The sequence below is a fragment of the Malaya genurostris genome, chromosome 2 (genome assembly GCF_030247185.1).
Source record: "Malaya genurostris strain Urasoe2022 chromosome 2, Malgen_1.1, whole genome shotgun sequence".
NCBI lineage: Eukaryota > Metazoa > Arthropoda > Insecta > Diptera > Culicidae > Malaya > Malaya genurostris.
In genome coordinates, this window is record NC_080571.1 from 58408330 (window position 1) to 58433624 (window position 25295).

At 36.8% G+C, this 25295-nt stretch overlaps 1 protein-coding gene across 4 annotated transcripts in view; it reads left to right on the plus strand.

The window, feature by feature from the left end:
• Window positions 1–10555, plus strand: part of LOC131432814 (period circadian protein) — a 35531-nt gene extending 24976 nt beyond the window's left edge. For all 4 annotated transcript variants that reach the window (XM_058599342.1, XM_058599341.1, XM_058599346.1 and 1 more), the window contains 2 exons: window positions 9168–9572; window positions 9636–10555. In XM_058599342.1, the coding sequence (XP_058455325.1) occupies window positions 9168–9572; window positions 9636–9857 (627 nt within the window). In that variant the 3' untranslated portion in view covers window positions 9858–10555. The remainder of the gene's footprint in view (window positions 1–9167; window positions 9573–9635) is intronic.
• The last annotated feature ends 14740 nt before the right edge of the window (window positions 10556–25295 follow it).

Sequence of the window (25295 nt, forward strand, 5' to 3'; positions counted from 1 at the left end):
TGTAATACAGATTTGTACAGGTTCATAAAAAGTGAGAAGTAAAAACTTAGACTTTTCTCTGTGAGTATCTGGTACTATTTGATTGGAGTAATTCTTTGAAAGTTCATTAATCAACGGACAAATCGCATGTTAAAATGGAAATCTTCGCAGATATGAAGAAATATCTTTTAACATCATTTCATTAGTGAAAACAGATAGAGCAGATATAGACTTTTTATACAAAGTAATACATATTTTCTATGAAAATATCTGGCATCTCTGTGCACAGCCGATGAAACACACACTCAGAAAAATCCTCACTTCAATGATACGTGAAAACGTATGTGATTTTTATCCATAGAACTTTTCTTGTAATACTTATGTGAAGTATAGATAGTACAGAATGAACTCATGAACTCTTAGTCCACATTTGTATCACGTAATATCTACGTAAATTTTTTCGTAGATTCTATAGAATACTTTTGTGAAATTTATACAAAGTTCATTTAAATTGTGCTGTAAAATATATTTCATCTAAACTTACTTTTTACCAGAATTTTACTTAATAGTCACATTGTTTTCATGTAATTGTTACTAAAAAGTTCTATATTGAATCTTAATAATGTATATTGGTACTAAAAACTAATAGATTACATAGTCTGTTGGACATAACATTACGATAAATTTTGTTCGCACGCAGATATTCTGAAAATTTTACTTTTTAAATTCGTTTCTGTTGAATCACTGGTGAAAAATATCAAAAATACAGAATGCATTGTTCTAAAACCTTTTTACGAAGCAGCTAAACGGAAGCAAACATTGTTCCCTTTAAGGAATGCATTCAGCTGGAACTAGTAGTTCAAGATGTGATTGATGTGCTGGAACACAATCTAGAGGTTTTGCCTTTTGAACTCCGCTGTAGAAAAAAACAAAATTGAATTGTATTTCAGTTTCGTATTTTTGGATCAGTTTTTGTGTTCCAGTTTCGTATTTTATTTACCCTAAAATCACTGTGATAAATACCTTAGAAGGGTTGTTTGCGCTAGGTTTTTCAACTGACGCCATATTGCGAGCACAAAATGAACATGACAAAATGAATTCAAGTAAGTGCGTGACACATAAAATATATGTGACAACAGCAATAATTCTGACATATGGTTCATTTCATATTCAATCATGATCCGCTGGTTGTTAAGAAGATCACGTAAACTCCGATGACAAAGCCATTTTTGGAATCTACGTGTTTTTTCAGATAAGGTTAACGTGTGGATTTTTTTGGCACACACTTATGCCCCGTTTACACTTCTGCTGGCTGCCAGCATACTGGTGTCAGTGTACTGCCCTCTTAGGAAAAAACGTTCAACTGTGGTCCAATGATCCAAAGTATTAGACCAACGAAGGACCACCGTTGAACGTTTTTTTCCTAAGAGGGCAGTACACTGACACCAGCATGCTGGCAGCCAGCAGAAGTGTAAACGGGGCATTAACAGCGTTAGGTTGACATATAGCGGAAAGAAACCAGTGCTACTAGATTTGCACAATGGTTATATCATTAGTATTTAACACGCTTTTTCTGGTAATATTCGAAGCTGAAATTGTATTTTTGAAATATAAATATCAATAATATAATTAAACTAATGTCACGGATACCAGAAAAAAAACTTGTTGATGATAAGGGGCTGTCCATAACCCAAGTAACAATTTTTGTTACGCTAGCTTGTTTGTGACTAGTTTGCAACCAGATATTTGAGTGATTGTTACTAATATCTAACCACTTGCATGACTCAAAAAGCGCAGTTTCTACTAGTTGTTAGGTCGGCTAAAAATAAGTTGTCGTTACGTTGTAATGTCATACTGAAAGAACTTATTTTTTCATAACTTGAAAATAACTTGTTTTCAATTAAACTAGTTGAAACTTAGTCACCATCGACATTATAAACATTGAATGAATACAGAACACTTTTCTATCATCAATAAAAAACAGAAGAGTACTTTAAATCACAAACTTGATACAAGGTACAAATTTCACAACGATTTTCAAACTGTCGAGCAGAATTAAATTTTACTTAATTGTTTTTTATGCGCCTTCAATCAATCTGTTTATAAAGATATAACAAAAAAACAGGAAAATAACACTATGTTCAGAATGCTCAAAATTATTCCAAGTAGAGTGATTTCTCATCATTTTTAAATCATATATCATAAGAATTATAATATTATCACAATCGATGTTCAATCCCTATATTATTTTCTTCGTGTTTATGACAGTGCATAGAACAAAAATGACTATTCTGCCTTTCACTATTTTCGACAAAAAGTAGTTTTGAAACAAGTATTATCCTGGTTTTATTTATGTTTCATACACTTCTTGAGACTCCATATTGTGTTCGCCATATTCGAGCCAACAAAAGTTGTTTTGTTTGCATTTTCGTTATCATAACGTTGGGAAAACCTACCGATAACTATCTGAATCAATGAAGAAATTATATGTTATAATCTTATAATATCTAAGTTATTACTACATCAATTCACAGTAACGATTTACATATACGCTTACGTATTTATAATGATTTCGCAACGGAAAATGAACCTTTTTTCAACTAGTAGCTAAAAGCATAGCTGTGATTAAAGATATGTTAGAATCAAGTAACGATAACTTACAAATGATAGTTAGTTCAATGTTTACGTTATAAAGAAACACTGCTGTCACCTTGTTTTAACCAGTATAACATAAAAAACATGTTCGTGCTCTTGTTGCAACACAGTTGGGTTAAGTGGTATCAAAACTAGTTACGCGTTGCTACTATTGAAGTCAAATAAACATATTTTCAACTAGTAGCTAGAAGCATTGTTGTGATTAAAGATATGTTTGGATTAAGTAACGATAGCTTGTAAATTATATTTAATTTAATATGACACAAAGATGTTATTATTGGAAACCTAAATAAATATTTCGTAACTAGTTATGTTATGATGAAACATTGCTGTCACCATGTTTTAACCAGTATAACATAAAAACATATTCGTGCTCTTGTTGCAACATAGTTTGGACTTTGTCGTATCAGAACTAGTTGCGGATTGCTACTTGGGAAAAGACGTCACGCTTTTTTTGACGATTTTTAACTCCCCATCCCCCCTTTGTCACAAATTGTCACAGAAGTTAAGACCCCCCACCCCTCCAATGTCACATGTCACGAATTCAAAATAAATAAAATTCATCTCAATACATTCTCAATATGTATGACAAACCATACAAATATGAGGGAAAAAAACGATTTATTACATGCTGTCATTAGATTAAAAAATATCCCTTAAACTACAAAATCATCGGAATTATTTTATTAATAACAATTATATAAATTAACAAAAATATTTGGTTGGAATTGATGAAACATTAAAATCATCTGTTTTATTCCTCCTAGGGGTACACAGATATATTATTGTTTTAGGTAAAGAATAATATTTCCTTAGTGTAGCATACAGGGCTGAGAAAATAAAGACCAAAACCTCATCAAAACGAGATCACTGACGGAGAATCTTTTCATTATCAGTTGGTCAGTGAAATTTAAATCACATCGATCAATATCGGTACTGATCTTCCGTCACACAATGGGTAGTGATTTTGAGCTAAAATGATTCTTGATTTATGTAAGTTCAATCATTGGATAATTCGATAAGCTTTGATGTTGGTGGAGGAAAATCACATATGATCAAGATAAGACATGACATGATCTACGTCTGAAATCGTTGATCTCCCGCCCTTTATCAAATGGAGTACAATTGAATAAACTGCAACAGAATCAGATAAGAGAAATTCTTATGATATACTATTATCAATGCTAGAAAATCAAATTGCTGAAAAAAATTTCAGTGCATAACTTAAGCTGAACCGTTTGAAGGCATCTTTTTCTTTTTCACGCATATTAGGCAAAATTTATTAATTTCGCTAATTTACTCGCTCCTCCGTGCACTTTTGCTGATCACAACAGAAAAGATTTCATGCATCACTCATTTCTGAATTTACAAGAAGAAGCTTTTACATCAACAAATACACGTTTTCCTATAGAATGTAAACGTTTATTGTAGAGATTTATTCAGGAAATTGGGCAAAGCAGTAATATAATTAGGTATTTCAAAAATGCGCTAATTGAAAATATTTGACGTCACATTCCAAAACCCTCCCCTCCTCCCCCCTGTCACAAGAGGTCACGTTTTATAAAACACCCCCCTCCCCCTTGCGGCGTGACGTCTTTTATGGACAGCCCCTAATTTGAAGAAGAAAAACAATTTTGCTTTGTAACATTATGAGAAATCCTGGCAACTTTGCGGAACCAAATGAGATGAAAACAAAGCGCAATCAAGTGAACTAAGTGAAAAACTTTCATCTCATATTTTTGAAGACTTTTATTGCTTGTCGGGTAGTTTTTCAAATTTTTAATCGTTAATTAAACAAGTGGCAAGTGAACATTACTAATTATGTAGTCATCCAGCATTCAATAGTAGTGTAATTCTGCGAAACAGTGATCATGTGTTGAGACAAATCGTTTAGTAGATATTCAGAAACATGACGAACATTCATTCGTGAAACCAAATATATCGATATAACTTCACTCACATAACAATAAATCTTAACATATTTTCTATCACCGAAAGTGCCTGAAAGAGCTTTTCAACCACCTGCTGTGAAAACACAGCCGAAATTAACTGCTAAAAGCGCTGTAAAATATAAGCAGCGCCTTGAAAATTCTAACTGAAGAAAACTTTATATAATTCGATCGGCGGCTGTTCTAGACAGAGCTAGCTGAAATTATTACATTCATTGATTAAAAAAATACGAAAATGACGAAAAATAAATGTCACTATAAGTTCCGCTTGCAAATTTTGAGAACGACACCTTTGTCTAGTCAACGATAAAAACAGAATAGCACATTCAAAATTGTGTTCTTTCTTTCATTTACCCTTCCACTCCCAGCTAACTCGTCTGGAATATGATTCGGAATTCAGTATGATTTCCAAATGGATTCCGAGTCAGATGCAACAATCGATTCCGAACCGATCTGAGTCGGAATCGGTTGTTGTATCTAATTCGGAATTTTATTTCGAAATCATACTGAATTCTGAATCGAATTCCAGACGAGTTAACTGGAGTCATTTTCTGTCAGAATCGTATACTGTGCAGACCCTTTTGACGTGGAACCAAAGATAAATAATAAAGACATGTATGTGCTTACAAATATTAAAAAAAATCTGGTTCGTTCCCGGTACTTTATAAAATGACCGCACTCACCGCTTGGTGGAGCGCGAGATTAATTGCATTGTTATCTTCTTCTTCTTCCTTTCTGGTTGGCGTCAACTCATTTGAGATGACGCCGAATTGATGGCACAGCAACTAAGGCTATATTGCCAGTTAATTTTCGTTTATAGTCCAGTGGACTTTCTTTTCACTTGACTACAAGCGAAAATCTCGCTGTGTGGCTGCGTCGAATCGTCAAAGTACGGCTGAAAATCCTTTCTTTCTTGCGAAATACTCGAATTTTCCCCGGACTAACACGATGCAACGTGCTCACCCGTTGAGAGTTTCACCGGAAGTGCATTGTTATCATTTCAATCAAAGTGTGCCATAAAATCTTAATATATACAAATGAGCTAACGAATCGAAAGGGTTCTCACGGTTTGACAGTTCCATTATGAATGTGATGATGGGAACTCAGCAGGGCAACCAATTTATTACCATTGGTGCCAGTTTCACGGAGTACCGTAGATGTGCGCCAAAAAAAGTTCGTGACTGTCATGTCTGGGAATTCGTTTGTGGTGGAACTGTCGATATTTTGTTTTGTCTTGTCGTACACGCTCATTGAACGTAACTCAAAAATGAGTGACACACCACTCAATTTCATAAAAAGTGCACGCAGTCAAAATTTTAGTTTCCATTCGCCTGTTCAACTTAACTTAACTTAAGCTTAACTCAATTTGTACTCAAATCAGGAAAAAAAAAATTAATCAAGATTTAAAGAGTTCTTTGCACTCAAAATGAAAAAAAAATATATTTAAAATATTTTTGTTCTAATAGGAAGTACATAAAAGCGATTAAAAATCGTTCACTTCAGGTTCCATTCAGGTCCCGTAATAGATATAATTACCTTCAAGTAATAATTTAACGTTTTTTTAAACATCTATGTCGGATTTCTCTATTAGCATAAATTTCTATTGGAATTATCAATGATTGATAGATTATGGCTTTAAAAACAGGATGTAGACACTGTAATGAGAGACAATTATTATTATAAATTTGAATAACCGCAACTCAAAACTTGAGTTATGTTGCCAAGTGACCTTGGCATTGATACTCTCTTTTGTTGGAATCAGAAACGAAAATGCTTTCTCTCTCTTCATTTGATTTGAATGCGATTATTTACTAATCAGACAGTGAAAAACCATCTTAATCCACCTAGTGGTGTGATAATGCCTTTCTCTTCTTTCATAACAGTCGCATGAAAATATGTTTCATACTCTTATTAAATAATTTTGGATATTAACTTTGACACCAATTGATTCAGATTGTTTCGAGTAGTTCACGAAAGCATGCTTCAGTGTTTATGTCACACAGTCAGCATCATTTTTCCAAACTAGTGCTTGACATTTGCGTTGCCTATTTGTAATCAGTGATGCTAATCTAAAAAAAAGCCTTCTTAGTCCACTTAGTGGAATTTTCATATATCTTGAAAAATCACCATACGGGGGAGTACATGAAATTTTCGAAATCGAAAAAAAAATTTTGATGCCAAAAGGCTTAGAATTGCATGAAACGTCGAGATTTAGTGTCATTTCGAAAAAAAAATTTTTTGAAAAAGTCGACTTTTTGGGACTTAGAAAAAATATGAAAATTTTTCAAAGTCCCCGAAAGTTGATTTTTTCAAAAAAATTTTTTTTTGAGAGGACACTAAATTTCGATGTTTCATGCAGTTTTAAGAGTTTCGGCATCAAAAAAAATTTTCGATTTTGGAAATTTCATGTACTCCCCCCTATGGTGCTTTTTCAAGATCGAAAATTGTCAAACCTTTACCACCCGTTAAGCATGTCCGATTTAGGTCAAATTTTGCATGAAGGCTTTTTTCGAGGTGCCTAAACTTTTGAGCACTAGAACTTAACGAAAATACAGGTGATCCCAAAATTTTGGCACCCTTATATATATAAGAGCGGTAAAAATCAACGTGTTTTGTCGGTTACGTCACTTGTACCATCATATATTTGGAACCAAAAGTCACAACCATTTGATCTTCGAACTTGATCAATGGCCCGATAGTAGCTTTCAAACGAGCCCAAGTTTGTTAAAATCGGATCAACCATCTCTGAGAAAATTGAGCGCGTTCAAATACAACGCTTTTTGTCGGTTACGTCACTTATACAAACATATCTGCGGAACCAAAAGTCACAGCCATTTGATCTTCGAACTTGATCAACGGCCCGACAGTAGCTTTCAAACGAGCCCAAGTTTGTTAAAATCGGATCAACCATCTCTGAGAAAATTGAGCGCGTTCAAATACAACGCTTTTTGTCGGTTACGTCACTTATACAAACATATCTGCGGAACCAAAAGTCACAGCCATTTGATCTTCGAATTTGATCAATGGCCCGACAGTAGCTTTCAAACGAGCCCAAGTTTGTTAAAATCGGATCAACCATCTCTGAGAAAATTGAGCGCGTTCAAATACAACGCTTTTTGTCGGTTACGTCACTTATACAAACATATCTGCGGAACCAAAAGTCACAGCCATTTGATCTTCGAACTTGATCAACGGCCCGACAGTAGCTTTCAAACGAGCCCAAGTTTGTTAAAATCGGATCAGCTATCTCTGAGAAAATTGAGCGCGTTCAAATACAACGCTTTTTGTCGGTTACGTCACTTATACAATCATATCTCCGGAACCAAAAGTCACAACCATTTGATCTTCGAACTTGATCAATGGCCCGATAGTAGCTTTCAAACGAGCCCAAGTTTGTTAAAATCGGATCAACCATCTCTGAGAAAATTGAGCGCGTTCAAATACAACGCTTTTTGTCGGTTACGTCACTTATACAAACATATCTGCGGAACCAAAAGTCACAGCCATTTGATCTTCGAACTTGATCAACGGCCCGACAGTAGCTTTCAAACGAGCCCAAGTTTGTTCAAATCGGTTCAGCCATCTCTGAGAAAATTGAGCGCGTTCAAATATCTTCGAAAAGTGCACACACATACACACACACACACACACACAGACACACACACACACACACACACACACACACACACACACACACACACACACACACACACACACACACACACACACACACACACACACACACACACACACACACACACACACACACACACACACACACACACACACACAGAGAGAGACATTTTCCGATCTCGACGAACTGAGTCGAATGGTATATAACACTATGGGTCTCCGAGGCTCCGTTCGAAAGTCGGTTTTTCCAGCAATTCTAATACCTTTCTATAGAGAAAGGCAAAAACAAAAGTGGATTGTTTTCTTTCATTGAAAATACGTGAGAATTTTAATCTCTGGTTCTAGACATTGGATTCGGTTTCATTGTACAGTTTGGTTGCTAAGAAGAACATTTGATTCTTTTAACTTGCTCGAAAACGTATCCTGCGGACACTACTAGGGATAGCGTCACATTTTTCCTGATTCGATAATCGTAGATTTCCGTTGGTCATGCAAATTATTTGATATTCCTGGATTTTCATCAAACACAAATTGTTGATTATTGTTAAGGATAAGAATATAACACTATTAAAATATTTAGATCTCTCCAGAGTTTTAAAGTATAAATTTTCAATGTAAGCATACATTTTTCACAATAGTCTGATCCAAAATAGTATTTCAAAATCATGGATAGCAAATCTTAACATCGACCACTAGCATGCACGCACGAAACATTTCCCGAGAATTACTTTGAACATTCCCGTTTGTGTATTGTTTTATAAATTATACCGGACATAATGTTCAATAGTAATGTTGTTAAAGTAAAGAATTTCATTTTAATCGAAAACTTGATATTTATTCTCCAAAATTTCACGAAGCCAATACATCTTTCATATCTAACTGCCTGTTGGCGTGTTCTGTGATTTCGAATCTGAAACCATTCCTAACCCCTGTTCTACTTTACAATTGCAGCCAACATTTTCCAAGGGTTCCAGTAAAGTTTACGGTAGTTTTACTGGTATCTCGAACGGCCATCGAACGGAAGAGCAAAAGGGACGAAATGTGATGCTAGAGGACAACAACAGAAAAGTACCGACGGCACGGCACCAGGCCAGTGAAGATGCGGATGAGTCGACCTTCTCCAGCCTAGCGTCTAGTTTCCTGCGAACGGAAAATTCTTCCGAAAGCATCTACTTGGAGAAGAAAGCTTCAAGTGAGATGACCTGGGATAGCGTACCGAACAAGCGGAGACCGGGTGCTCCCTGGTTGGAGAATGTAAACCAAACGACGGATTGGGCCTACCGGTACAAGATATCGGACCGTTCGGCCAAGGATGCGCTATCTTCCGATTTGGTGAAGCTCAAGGATCTCAAACAGGTTCATTACTCTAGGCAACAGTAATGGTTGGTTCAGTCTGTTCTAATAGCCTCTGATTTACAGCCCACGTTGGTAAACGATCAACTCGGACAGCTGTACCTGGATCTGGAGCTGCAAGGTCTCTCAGTGAAACTTTCGCTGAGTGAGACCACTTCCGGCAGCAGCAGTGACGATTGCGAAACACTAGATACGAGAAAGATTACCAAACGAAATATGAAATACAATAAGTTACAGTTGATCTACGAAGAGAACGCCCCGTTTCCACCTTCAACCATTGGACCTTAAGCCGGAATATTCTAGATAAATTATTTTGATGTGATAAATTATACACCGCCTTTTTTTACTTTTAGTAGTTTGTTATTCTAAAGTAAAGCAGCTATTTGATTGATCGTAGAGGTTTATTGTAAAGTCAGAAGAATATGCAATTTTATGTATGAAAATGACTATGGATAACATTTAACTAACATACCATGCCTCAAATCCAAACAAACTTTGAATGAGTTAAAATAAAAATATACGACAAAAATAAGTATCAACCGAGAATCGAAGTACAACGATGAAAGCCTGTTTTGACTTGACATTTAATAATAAATTTAGGGCAGGAAAACAAATGTATATCAAATATTTCACAAACTAATCGAACCTCAATCTTTGGATTGCGTTTAAATCCAACATTCTTTCAATGTTACGAAACTTATAACAAAACACAATAACTAAATTTTTTCGATTATCATGCAGCCAGGCTGTTTTATAGACATAAGCATGCACAAAGTGTATCTTCACCGTTACAAGCGTACGTTTCCTTGTGAATTTTCAGTATATACAGCTATTTTGATGTCATCCCATATGTATCACGTGTAGGTTCTTTAAGTTTCGTACTACATGACACACAGTGCAAGTTATCTAACGAGAGATACGTGATCAAATCAAATGTTTCAACATATTGAAATATTCGTACAAATATAGATTCAACCTCACCTAAACTGCGTTGTTTACTGCAGAGAATATCACTGCCGTTCGTCCACAGAAATGAAATACGTCACTTGCTTAACATAAGGATGACGACTCATCGAGTTACCGATTTGGACATAGCTTTAGGATTGGCTCTGAACCAACGATATGACCAATCATGCTTGTTAGCTAGTTGTTTTTTTTTTCAAATTCATATTTATAGTTACTCAACTTAAGATTGCGTTCGGTGATGCTGCAAAATGCAAAGTCTTGAGTCACCTGATGATATGCAAATGAATAGAGATAGTTAAATTTTTTCGTATATGTTGAAAATGGCTTTCACGAAAGACCAAAGAAGTCCTCTGTTGGTCCAATACGTTGAACCATTGCACAGTGGGGATAAAACGATCAAAAACGCGACTTTGCTCAATAATTTCATAAAAACATAAGCAAATATTTTCAAAATGAGTATTTCTTATGCAAATTTTTCTGTAGAATCGATTTATGATAGTTAGAAGATCCGCAAAATTCACTATCATGCCCGTTTTGCTCCAATTCCTCTTTTTTTCTGATTTTACTTTGAAAACTAACTGTGAAACTCAGGAAAAAATTCAATTCAACCAATCGGAAGATATTCCTGACATGCTCATAAGTTAGATAAATGGATTGTTTTTAAGAAGATTGACCGCAAACAACTGTATTCTGTTTTACCCCCAGTCATCTTCTTCCATGAATTTACAGAAAAAAATGTTCTACTGATCGGTGTTTGGACCAATTTTGGTTAAACAAGACAGTTCTATGTTTCGCATATAACCTCAAATAATAATTCACAGATAGTGTTCATGATCGCATGCTACGTGCTACATCGTTTTACCCCAATTTTCCCACTAATATAATTTTATGTTGAATTCAGATTTAAAATTCCGAAGCAGATCTAATATGACCTACCAATATTGGTTCATATTACGTGCAAAACATCTGTAATACAATTAACCACAATGGGAATGACTGTACTAGCCTGTTTAACCCGTTTTACCCCAATTTATTTCATAAGTCGTATTTCTGGTTAAACTATCTTTCGCATACCGAAAGCAGGCTGATTGCGGTTGATGTAAATCGATTGATATTACGAAGAAAGACCTGAAAATAGGATTACAAATGAATTCAATGACCGCACGAATCTTGTTGTACCGTTTTACCCCAATTTATCCTCTAACTGACTCTTAAGATTTTGCTCCACATTTGAAAAATAATTCGAATGTGACTCATAATAAAACTAAACTGCTATGCTGTCTATTTGATCGGTAGCAGGATATGGTTTCTATGGTTCTTATTTTTATTAAACCCATAGCCTCCTTTATATTTGGAGATTTGTTTTTAATACAATTTTTTTAATTAATTGTCAAACGCGTTGAAGGTGAATTGATTTGCAATGTTGTTAAATCGAGAAATCTCTGAAATTTTTTTTAAAGAAACGGGAAAAACAAAATGTTTTTGAGTTATTCAGTCAAAACTCAAAAATGTTCAAAGAGTTCGTTGAAAGAAATGTGAAATGGTGGATAGTTTCATTCCATTCTCGTTGGAGAAAACACGGGAGCATGAAACGATTTTTTGAGAGAGAGTTTGAGTGGCTCGATAAGGAATTCAAGGTAATATAAAAACGTATGAATATGGACATATTGTAGAGTCGTCGTGCTATTTTGCTGAATATTCGATTTTCAATTAACGAATTGTGATAAAATCGAAAACAACATATTTGCTTCTGCTCTAAGAATCAATACCATTGAAAAATAGATAGAAAATTGTGTAATGCTGCTGTTAATAGCAATGCGAAAACTCGAAATGCTTATACTTTCATCCTACTCTTAAAATCCATTTATGCAACAGGGTCAGTTTTCATATATGAGATGACAACTGGAGCTGAGATTAAAGAGGGTATCGTTACCCTAACTAATTTAAATTTGACTCTGAATCCCCGTTTTATAAATTGTTCTTGCCTATAAATTGAAAAATTGAAAGCGAATTAATATTATAACAATTCACAAAGCTATGCAAAATTGATTAATATATCTCTACTCGAAAATTTGTTTTGATATTTCTAATTATTTTTTTGCATATAGCTGTTGACTCCAGTGGACTGCTTAAGAAACCAAAAATCTATTTCTAAATCTATATCTAAACCTACCAACTATGAAACACTTAGTGAGCAGACGAAGGAGAAACGTGGACAATCATTAGCCAGGATGCACTGCCTAAATGAGCTACTGAGAGCAGCTCAAACATCTGCACTCAAGGCTGCTCGTCCTTGGACGAAACGGCTTCTAAGAATGCTAAGATTGGGTGGATAAGATTGGTCTAAAGCTACGGTTGGTGCTGTATCAAGTTCAAAGTTCAGATATGAGCCATCAGCTGAATTTTCTCTGATGATGAAAACAAGACTTGGTAAAAAAAACCTTATATCAAAACAACTATTCCATTTAAATCAATTAGTTCTGATTCTTATTCAAGGTTTGTCTAAATATAAATATAACGCCATAGCTTCGTTTATGCGAAAAGAAATAGGGCAGAAAATATTTGTCCCTTATAAAGATATGATAACATACCGCAATACTATAATTCCTCAGTTTGAATCACCAAATTATGAGATGGGCTATCTCCGTTGTATAGTAACAGTCCGTGAATTAGTAAAAAATGATATCAGTCGCCTCATGGATTTACCTGAAATTAGAAATAAGCTACCGTCGAGTGGTTCAGTGGATTGCATCATGTACGTAGCAGCTGGTCTGGACTCGGCAACAGGCTTTAGCCATTATAACACTGCAAAGTTTCTCGGGAAAGACGACTCATTGTTGACCGAACACTACATGTGCTTGAAAGTTACCAACAATGATCAAGATATATATATATATATATATATATATATATATATATATATATATATATATATATATATATATATATATATATATATATATATATATATATATATATATATATATATATATATATATATATATATATATATATATATATATATATATATATATATATATATATATATATATATTAACCCAAATCCTCAATCTGATACATTTTGTCGAGTTCGCAGTATGTCGTGGGTCAATGAAACAGATAGTATCACACTGCAGTTTTACCGAAATTTCTTCAATGAAATTGAAGAAATTAATAATTCTCCAGTTGTTTTTAAAAGTGTGAATTTGGAAATAAGATTAAAGGTTGAGGCATCATACACTTTAATCGATGGTAAAGCAGCAAATGCTATTGTCGGTAATAGAAATACCAAGGCATGTCCGTTATGTTTCGACAAATCGAATCTCAAAATTGGACCATCGTTCTTCCACTCTCGTTTGAACGCGGTAGAATGGTTAATAAAGCATGGTGCTTAAAAGGCTGTACCAGGCAATTTACCATTCAGTCACCCTTTGGTAAAAAAAGAAGCACGTAAAATGGCTGATGAACTGGAGAATTTTTTCGGAATTAACATTAATCGGCCCAAAATTGGTGGAATTGGTAGTACGAATAATGGTAACATGGCAAGACGTCTGCTAGCGAATCCCATGAAGTTCGCAGAGATTATAGGCGTTGACGTCACATTAGTGACTAGCCTTCGATTAATTAGTAGTTTGGCATTGTCGTTGAAAATTTTGAATGCTGACAAAGTTCAGCAATTGTATTCAACAATGAAAAAGCAAATTCTAGACGAATTTCCGACAGTGAAGGATCTTCCTCCTTGCTTGCATAAATACGAGCACCTTCCAGATCTAATCAAACGATTGGTAAGCAATGTGTAAGTTTTTAATAAGAAATTATATTATTGAGATTTAAGCCGTATACATTGAATTTTGTTGATGAACAACCTGGAGAAAGTTCCCATAAACGCCACAAATTTTCACGGCTTGGTTTGGCACGGAAAACTTCGGCAGAGGACAATTTAACGGACATGATGAAAGCTGCTCTAGTATGGTCGGATCCAAAACTGTCATATTTGGCATTCAAAGCAAACGGCAGGAAGAAAACAAGAAAAATAGATACCGAGTTTGAAGAACAGTTAAAATTTTTTTATCAATCACTGTCAGCAGAAGACACTGACGATACTGATCAGTGCTGATGAGAAAATAGAGATGGTGATGAGCAAATTTATTGCGAAAATGTTCAAAGAGTTGCTTAAGCCACTGTGTATTTCCAACAAGATGTTAGTATAATATAACCAATATGTTTTACCAATAATCGATTCGACCAGACTCCTTTTAGATTTCAGAAAAATTTTACCACAAAACTGTTATAAAACCTTCAATTACAGTTATAAACCATAAAATGTATTCGGATCGCTGAAATTTTTTACGTAATATAAACCAATATTGATAATTTGTATTGGATCTGCTTCCGAATTGTAGATCAAAAGGCTCAATCAAAAAAATTTGAGGCCCACTTAAAAAAAATTGAGGTAAAACGGTACAACAAGATTCGTGCGGTCATTGAATTCATTTGTAATCCTATTTTCAGGTCTTTCTTCGTAATATCAATCGATTTTCATCAACCGCAATCAGCCTGCTTTCGGTATGCGAAAGAAAGTTTAACCAGAAATACGACTTATGAAATAAATTGGGGTAAAACGGGTTAAACAGGCTAGTACTGTCATTCCCATTGTGTTTAATTGGATCACAGATGTTTTGCACGTGATATGAATCAATATTGATAGATCATATTGGATCTGCTTTTGGATTGTAGATCATATATCACTTGAATATTATAGCTAGAAAAGGAATGGGGTAAAACGGTGCAACGAGTTTTCTGCTGTCAATAAAACTATATGCAATCGATTTGTTAGACTTTTTTACATCAAAAACACTCTATTCACTCTTCTGCAAGTTCTTCGGTTCCATGTTATATAGTTAAGCTTGAATACAATGCAGTATCAAAAGGGAACTTGGGGTAAAATGAACATGATAGCGTTTCGTGCGGTCCTTCTAAATACATGGAATCGATTTTACTGACCATTTTACACTAAAAAAGTGCTTTGTGGTCATGCCTCCAAAAAAATCGTCGCGTTTTTAGTCCATTTTTCCCCACTGTGCATTGGTCCGATGAATGTCTAAAAAATCGTCCAAGCCGATTCGGGCCTTTCGTTTGCCGATTTTGAAACAGATCATTGAACCGGGTGCCTTCTTTTTTGGGTTCAACAAACCCGACAGACAGAGGTTCATTTTTGAGCCACCTTCTATTGTTCTATTGTAGCAGTTTGAATGTTTCTAACCTATTCTAATTTATTGTTTCAACTGAACACTGATTACCTGTAGAATACTTCTGCTTCGCGTAGAATAACAACACAATTTCTTTTGTCGTGAAAACGACTTACTTTACTATGGGGCGCCTTTTCAAGAGAGTGATAAGTTTTTGATCGTGAATATCCTTCGTTGTATCTAACGAATCAACATAATTCTTACTACATGCCATCGGAAATATGATCACAATTTTATAATAAAATTTTCAGTTGTGTGACATAATCTCAAATAGTTCAAAATTAAACTTTTCTGAAATGTTTGGTATAAACGAGTATCAAAGAGGATAATTCATAAGGCGCGTTTGCCTTTCTCGTCCTTTTAAAGCTCATAGCTCAGTGATCTGTGGAAGGATTTATATAATCTAACTACCAATATAATCGAAAATTTTCCACTTGAACGTGTATTGCAACAACATTGAAGTATTTCAATAGTACACTATTAAAAAACCTGTTTGTTTTAACCCATGACAGCACCAGCCAATCAGAACGCGAGACGTCTGCTTCTGTACAAGAGCATCCATATAAAAGTTGAGTGGTTCATTTTTCCTACCATTTGCTGAGCAACTGTTCCCGAAACAAGAAACACAAGAGCAACATCGAGGACCTGTCGTCTCACCGTTTCCAGTTCTGCGAACAGGAAAAGGAATTTTGGAAAAGGGGCTGTCCGTACACCGTTGCCAGTAGCAGGTATAAAATGAAATGTGATGTGAGAAATAGCGTCATTTAAGTTAAAGCAGCTACTTTGAACGAACGAGACACCGTCAGCACGATGGCACCGAAAACCGGTAGAAAGGCAGCCAAAAAGTCCAGCAAGGCCCATTCAAAGCACTTTTCAGACAATTCAAAGCACTTTTCAGTGCTCAAGATCATCATAAAGAACTAGTTGGATTTTGTCGCTTTCCTACCATTTTCTGAGCAACTGTTGCCGAAACAAGACACACACGAGAATCATCTCAGAATTAAATGCAGATCTCGTTGATTGTGACAATTCAAGGCACTTTTTAGTGCCACAGAAAATCATTAAGAGTGAATTAAACTTTCAATATTTCCTACTAAAAGATTCTTCAAGATGAAAATTAAAATAATTTGTACCGTCACTAACACATTCAATTACGAACGGCAATGCGAAAGCGAAAGTGATGATGGTTGTGTGAAAATATGCCATGCGAAACAGGGTTGCCATGTTTAATCTGAAACACAAAATCAAAACTGGTGCAATGAACGCAAGTAAACATGTTGTTTTGGACGTCGTCGGTGGTAATATTATTACATAATATTTTAATTGTTAATGATTTAGATTAAAAGAAATTCATCGTACTTTTCGCTGTTTTGCTATTCAAATGTACATCATTTGATATTTGATGTTGATACTTCATATTTGAAATCTTCTTATATTTTATCTGAAGTTATACCACAGACTAACAGTCAGGACAGTATGAGTAAATTCTTATAAAAATAAATTTTCGTGATTCACTAGTTCCACCTTAATTGTACTGCGCGAACTATTTACTATTGATACACCCCTTGTGTTACGTAAAAGTTTTTTCACTAGCTGGTTCCCCCTCGTTTGTCAACATCGATCAGATGCTTGCAGGGATGCCTGATTTCATCATAATATTTGAAAATGTTTCGTCACAATAAATTATTGGATTACGTTGATAATATATTTAACTTTTTTGGCGATGTTGTTTATTTTTCTCAACATTGTTCATCTAGACTATTTTAGATTTTGTTGGCAATTTTCACTCGAAATTAAGTGGCAGCAGGCCATAAGCAAGTAAATATTGTAACAAAACAGGTTCGATTTTGTATTGCGTTGGAGGATGAGAAGTAAGCACAATTCTGTATATAATTTTGGCAATATGTATTACATCTGTATCCTGCATGAAATTCGCAAGGATATATACAAATCAATACATTACAGGTAATTCTGTATGAATGGCAACTATGTTGGTAAATGGAAAAAAATACAGTCTAGATGACAGACAGGATGTTTTTTATAGGGTAACGTGGCGCCATCATGACATATGCGAGTACTGTCCCAACTAAAGGAATATTCGAAATGACCGCTAGAATGATTGAAGTATCCAATTTGAGTGTCTTGTCTGTTAGTCTGTGGTTATACCCAACAACGTCAAGTGCGTTACGCTAAAATTTCAGCGAAATCAATTCAAATGGATCATGATCAGAGAACCTTTTACCATGGTGTATTATCATGACATGAAAATATACTGTTTTCTCCAAATCATGACTAGTTTTGCTCATTTCTAGAATCGGAATTCTGCCCGTGCTTAGTTGAGTTATCCGGAATTTTAATCGGAATTTTCACTTCTATCTAAATGTAGATCCTGTTTGTCGTGACAATTCTAGGCACTTTTTATTCTCACAGATCCTCATTAGGAATTAATTGAATTTTTTCCATTTGCTACCAAGAGCATTATTATTTAAAAGATATTTTTACTCAGGCCTATTTGCGTACAAGTCACTCTTTTTCTAGGAGGAGAGGAGTTTCCATTTTCCACCTGCGAGGATTGAGGGGCAGTTTGTTCGTGGTGTGGTTCGTGTGTTGATTTCCGTCTTGAGTTCGTTTCTAATTGCTGTAGATGCGCCTTGTTGTACATTGGTTGCAGTTGCTGGTTGGTTGGAGGGTAAGTTGTTAACTGCAGCTGGTGTACTTTGTTCTAAAGGGGATGATGATGGATTCTCGTCATTTGGGGGTTTGGTACCTCGTGGGTAGCCAGTTTGTGCAGAGTGCACATGACTTACTTCTAGTTTTTACGTTTCGTCTTCGACTCATCAGTGCATCAGCAGATTATGTTGAACTTGTTTCGTTCTTTCGGCACGTCAGGTTAGACATAGCGCTTCGGCGCAAACAAGTATTTTGCAAAATGCATTAACTTTACGTCTGCTCAGCGGATTATGTTGGTCCGGGGGTTTTGCATCAGCAGTTCAACATAATCTGCTGATGCACTGATGAGTCGAAGACGAAACGTAAAAACTAGATGATGGATTCGTTGAAGGAGATGCTTCATTGTTGTTGGTGGCTGTCACAGGTGTACAGGGGTTGCTTGGGGTTGGTGTGAGGGAAGCACCGTTGTCCTTTGGTGTAGTTGTCTCCTTGTCCAGTTTATCACATGGCTTACCGTAGTGAACAGCTTTTTGGCAATATTGACATGTGGCCATCTGATTGTCATAAGTAACAAGTGATTTACGAGGGATTCTTGTATCCTGACCGAAAGTCACATAAGAAGGTATAGGCCCCTTCAAGCGCATGCGTAACAAACGTACGCCATTTAGAATACCGGGAAAAAAGTTCTTCCACTTTTCTTCATGATAGAGAGATTCTCTCCGTATTGGACCATAGTTTTGTGAATGTTAGGATCGATGACGCTTGAGGGAAGGTCATGCACACGCACTTCTATAGCACTATCTTCCATATAACATATACTGGAATGTTGTACTTAATGTTTTCGTGCTCCACATAGTGCACATTGTTATTGTCTTTTGCGAATTGAATGGCATCCAACTATTTTCAAAACTAAATGTAAATAACATTATTTGTCTTATTGCATTGAAGTAAATGCACACGTTTAATGTCAAGATTCATTTGCTCCTTAAGCAAACCTTCAAGTTCTCGTATCAAAGGTCGAATTTTGCACTGCCTGAAGTCAACAATAATTGTATTCTTTCGTGTCGGCGGTAGCTTTTGTTGGTTTGGTCACTCATTTCGAGATCATTCTATTGTTCACTACACAATGCTGTACTTAGTTTCTTCCGTCCCGAACGTAAGCGGTTTTGTTTTATCGACTGACTTGGATGAGATGTGAAAGTTTCGTTTCGAAATATGTCGTGCGAAACAGAGTTTCCACATTTACAGATTGATCTGTATTTTAGTTCTCTTGAAAAATAGGAAGGAAAGAAATTCCTAACACCGCTACAAATCCAATTTTTTTTATAAATATATTCCATATTTCTCTGCGGATTAGGAAATCAAGTAAGCCCCATTTAAATATTCTCGTAAAATTGCTAGAAATATCAATGTAGAAATCTGTACATATTTTTCATACTTTTCATGTCATAGGCCTTTTGTATCATTGATCAACCCAGCGGTTTAATGTTTTTTTCATTAGAAAATTATAATCGGATGTGAACGCTATACCTACGTCAACCATATCAGCATCTCATCCACGGACAACAGCTCAGCTTGGAAATAGATGACGGAGTTCAGTGGCATCCATCGAAATTCGAATTCAACGCTCCACTCAAAAAATCTCCAACACGAACGCCTTCATAAAAGGTTCTTTTCAGAACCACCATTATTTTATTATAAAGAACTAAAAAATTACTTCGTAATATTTAATTATGGATTGTGATGATTTATATAACTTATCCGTACTTTGGTGTAGGTGCATTGTTTCTAATTATAGTAGTGAGAAAGGGGAATGTTTGCACAATTTACACAATCGATCAACTAACTGGTATTCGGAAGTATGAAGGAAGCGTGCCAGTTTTATTATTTCTCTGCCATGACCCACCTATCTTTTTTCTCCTTTAAAGCCTCTTGCTCTCATGTATGTTGTGCTCAATGAATTTATGTCCAGTCCGGTTCGGCCTTCAGTCCAATGTATATTTTCCTCACGATCTCAAAGTTACGTGTACCGACTTTCGCTTTTCGAATCATACCTTTCAAAGCGATATTAAACAAGAGACAAGAAAGTCCATCACCTTGCCGTGGCACTCTCCAAAAATCGAAGGGATTCAAGAGCCTTTCTTTAATCGTCTACAAGTTGATGCGCGTATTCTTTGGCAGTTTGTACGTTACCTAGCTGTTCGAGCCTTAATCTCGGCGTTCGTGTACCGTCGATAGTTTTGAGGTGTACTAACCGCAGGAATCAGGAATCAGAACAAATTAGCTCAAATGGCACGTTCCCCTTGATATTTGGAGATTTGTGCCTTGCCATCAATTTGTTTTTAGCATAATTTTCCCGATATATAAGATGGAAGGATTGAAAGGAAATGGTAAGGGTTGGACTAGGAGGATGGGAAAAAATGACGACACAAAAACACATAAAAGGAGAAGTAAATTCTGCACCCCTAAGGGATGCCGAACAATCTGCTGGGGATCACATCTGGTGGAAGCAGAAGTAAATTCTGAACCTCTAAGAGGTCCCGAACAGTCTGCTATTAATAAAACCTCCAACCCCCGAGAGGATTTAGAGATCTTACAAAAGCGACACCATTTTGCACTCCCGGAAGAATGCAGAACGATTCGCAGTATGTACGAGCAGAAGTAAATTCGGTACCCCCTAAAGGATGCCAAACAATCTGCTAAACCCTATTTAAGGTGAATACAGAAAGGATTCATTCACTCCATGAAGAACGATGAACCCTTCTGACTATAGCTAACGAGAGAATATCCTTCAATTTTAGCTCCGCATACACAGACTCAACCATGTATGGAGAACCAAAAACCCGGATACGAAGCTGCGTCAATGCGGGGCAGTTACATATCAGATGATATGAAGTACCGTAATCGCATTTACACAAATCACACGAATAATACTCAGCACGTTGAATAGTAGCCATGTGATAATTGAGTTTGCAATGTCCAGTCAGAGCTCTGACCAGAATACTGCAATGATGCTTGGAGAAATGCAGTAGACACTGACATTTTCAGATTTAAATCTGGTAGAAATGCTTTTGTCTGAGCGCAAGTTTGCAAGCTGCGCCAGTAGCTGGCATGTTTGGATGCAGCCCAAGAACGAATCTTGTGCTTTATCCAACTAGTTGAAAGTGGTAAAGCTGGTTCAGGACCAACGAAATCATTCGTTGCACCAGCTCTAGCCAACTCATCAGCCCATTCATTTTCAGTAATACCAGAATGGCCGGGTACCCATAAGAAGTAAACAGCATTTGAAATACTGAGGTCCTCGATTTAAGTTCGACATGCGATCACTAGATTAGACCGTGAGTCATTCGAACTGAGTGCTTTTAAGGCTACCTGACTGTCGGAACAAAAATAAATTCGTTTACCACAGATCCTCTGCTGAAGTGCCGATTGTACTCCACACAGAATCGCGTAGATTTCTGCTTGGAACACAGTACAGTATCTATCAAGTGAATGAGACTGCTCCAGCCTCATTTCACGACAGTAGACACCAGCACCAGCACGACCATTCAACAGAGAACCGTCCGTATAACAAACTATGTGTTCATCAAGTTGTCGTTCCAGACAACCAGACAACCATTCCTCACGAAGAGGATAGCTCACATTGAATGTTTTGAAAGGAAAACTGCATGTGAGAGTTAGGTCACTAGGAGCGAGTAAATACTCATCCCACGTAACCATTTGAGACCACAAGCGAGTGTGGCTGGTAGCATAATCTAATGGGTTACTGTTCCAAAGCCCTGTAACCCTAAGACGATATGCACAAGATAATGCTTCTTGTTTTAGGAACACATGTAGTGGTTTAATACAAAGTAGCGCTTCTAGAGCAGCAGTAGGAGTTGTCGTGAATGCTCCTGTCATCGCCATTAGGACCATCCTTTGGAGATGAGCTTTGACTGAACTGTCGCGACTTCTCCTTTCTGCCACCATGCAAGACATCCATATGCTAAAATTGGTCTAACAATAGTTGTGTAGATCCAATGAATATATCTGGGTTTGAGTCCCCATGATTTTCCAAAAGCTCGTCTGCATTGGCCGAAAGCCATGCAAGCTCTTTTAATCCTGAAGTCAATGTGAGCAGACCAATTCAGTTTTGAGTCAAGAATAACCCCGACGTATTTAACTTGATCGACCACAGTGACCTCTGAACCAAAGAACTGCAACGGACGAGCTCCTGTAATTATCCTACGATGAGTGAAAAGCACCATTGATGTTTTGCCCGGATTTACAGATAATCCAACCTGACAACACCATTGTTCAACAGATCGCAGGGCTTGTTGCATTAAATCAAAGAGAGTGTTAATGCTTATACCGGTCATCAATATATGATAATCGTCGGCAAAACCATAAGTCGGAAATCCAAGGTTATTAAGTTTCCTTAACAAACCATCAGCGACTAGGTTCCATAAAAGTGGGGATAGTACACCACCTTGAGGACACCCACAGACACTCAGCTTTCTAATCTCTGCTTGCCGAAGCGATGAACAAAGAAGTCGATTGCTAAGCATTGCGTGTATCCAATTTGTGATACTTGAAGGTATGCCATGACCACGGGCTGCTTCCAGAATTGAATTGAAAGACACGTTATCAAAGGCACCTTCAATATCTAGGAAAACTCCCAAGCAAGATTGCTTTTGTGAGAAAGTTTATTCAATGTTGTACACAACATCATGTAACAGGGTTGTAGTGGACTTTCCACGCTGGTAAGCATGTTGCATTCCATGTAAAGGTTGCACGCCCAGACTAACATTCCTGATATAGTGATCGACTATGCGTTCCACTGTTTTAAGAAGAAATGAGCTAAGACTGATAGGCCTGAAACTCTTCGCTTCCTCATAAGTGTCGCGACCGCCTTTGGGAATAAATTTGACAATTATTTCCTGCCAGGCTCTTGGAATATATCCTGTCGCAAGACTAAAAGTAAGTATTTTCTTCAAAACATGTTTGAAATGTTCATACCCTTTCTGCAGTAACACTGGGAAAACTCCATCCTTTCCAGGAGATTTGTACGGAGCAAAACTCTCAACTGCCCATTTGACCGATTCAATCGTCACAACGCTTCGAGCAAGGGCCCAAGAATCGTAACTACCTGAAAAAGTCTCGGGAAGAGCTGTCGGTGATGGATCCATACATCCTGGAAAGTGAGTGTTAAAAAGGCAGTGAAGTACATCACTTTCATCAGACAAGTGTTCACCATCTGAAGTTCTTAAGAAACTGACATTAAAGTCCTTAGACTTCGAAAGTAACTTATTTAATCTGCTAGCCTCGTTGAGACTAGAGACATTTGTGCAGAGGCTTTTCCAACCGCTTTGCTCAGACGATCGAAGAGCATTTTTGTAAGCCCTTCGAGCCAACACGAATGCCTCCGACCCATTTCTGCGTCGGTGGTTCCAAGCTCTTCTGCATAGTTTCCTTAGTCTAGCAAGTTCAGCATTCCACCAAGGAGTTCCTCTAGTAGCTCGCACAATCCGAAGTGGACAAGCCTCTTCATATGCTGCAACTATGAGTGAGTTTGTCTCGTCGACAACATTTTCCAAATCAATTGGGGTTTCAATTGTTGGTTGGTACCCGTAAAATCTAGTCGCCAAGCCCTCTTCATAGAGGTCCCAGTTTGTAGATTTGGGATTACGATATGTGATAATATCAAATTTAACGTTTGAATGATCAAAGAATATGTACTTATGATCAGACAACGAAGGTTCGAGCTCATCGGAGACGAGCCAATTCACCAACTCATGCGCAATTCTATCAGAGCAGAGAGTTACGTCCAAAACCTCCTCTCTTCCAGATCTCGCAAAAGTTGGACGGTTTCCTGCATTGACTATGTGCAGGTTTGTACTGCTCACAAATTCCATCATATCAGAGCCCCTCGAATTTATATCTGTGCTGCCCCAAATGATATGGTGAGCATTTATGTCACTGCCGATTACAAGCGGTAAATCACTCTTGCAGCAGTATGATACAACCTTTTTGAAGTCATCGCTTGGCGAAGGTTGGTTATGCGGTAAATATGCCGAACAATAGACATATTTCCTGTCTATGCCATCAACAGTCATACCAACTGTGACAGCACAAATATCCCGAGTTGTGAGCTCCGATATGAGAGAAACATCGAGAGCACTATTTGCAAGTATGCATGCTCGAGGCATTTCACGTGGATTAGTCATACCGCTCTTGTTGAAGGCAACAAAGACTGGGTTTAACAATTTTCCAACGTAGAAGTTCCCCTTTTGGAAATATGGTTCTTGAACCAAAGCTATAGAAGCTTTACCTTCTTGCAGAAGTCTGGATAGATTCATAGTTGCTGTACGTTTATGCTGAAGATTGATTTGTGCCACTCTAACCATTATAAATTAGAGTAACGAACATTCCACCTCCAGCACTTATCGTACAACAACTACAAGAAACCAAATATATTGGCTTATAATCGCCTATAGCGAACCATGTAAGGATTTTTTTAAATGTTTTAATCATTTAAATCCCACGAGTTGCGAAGAAAGAAGTCGTCCACTGTGCCAGAGCTTCGCTTAACACAGTAAGGGAAAATCCCAAGATATTCCGTTCACGACTGCATTGTTTAACCTCCTGCAGCCATTCAGCCATCGGCACGGAAATACACCTTGACTTAGGAGTTCCTATTTTTGTGGCCTTTTACGACATGGAACAGGAAACCAGTGGATCAATTCTTGGTAAAAAATAATTCCGCCGGATGCCACACGGCTTACCTGTTTGGTGGACTTATACCACCGGTACAGGTGGACCGTAGCGTTATTCTTAGCCAGTTTGGGAAACCGCTACCGAC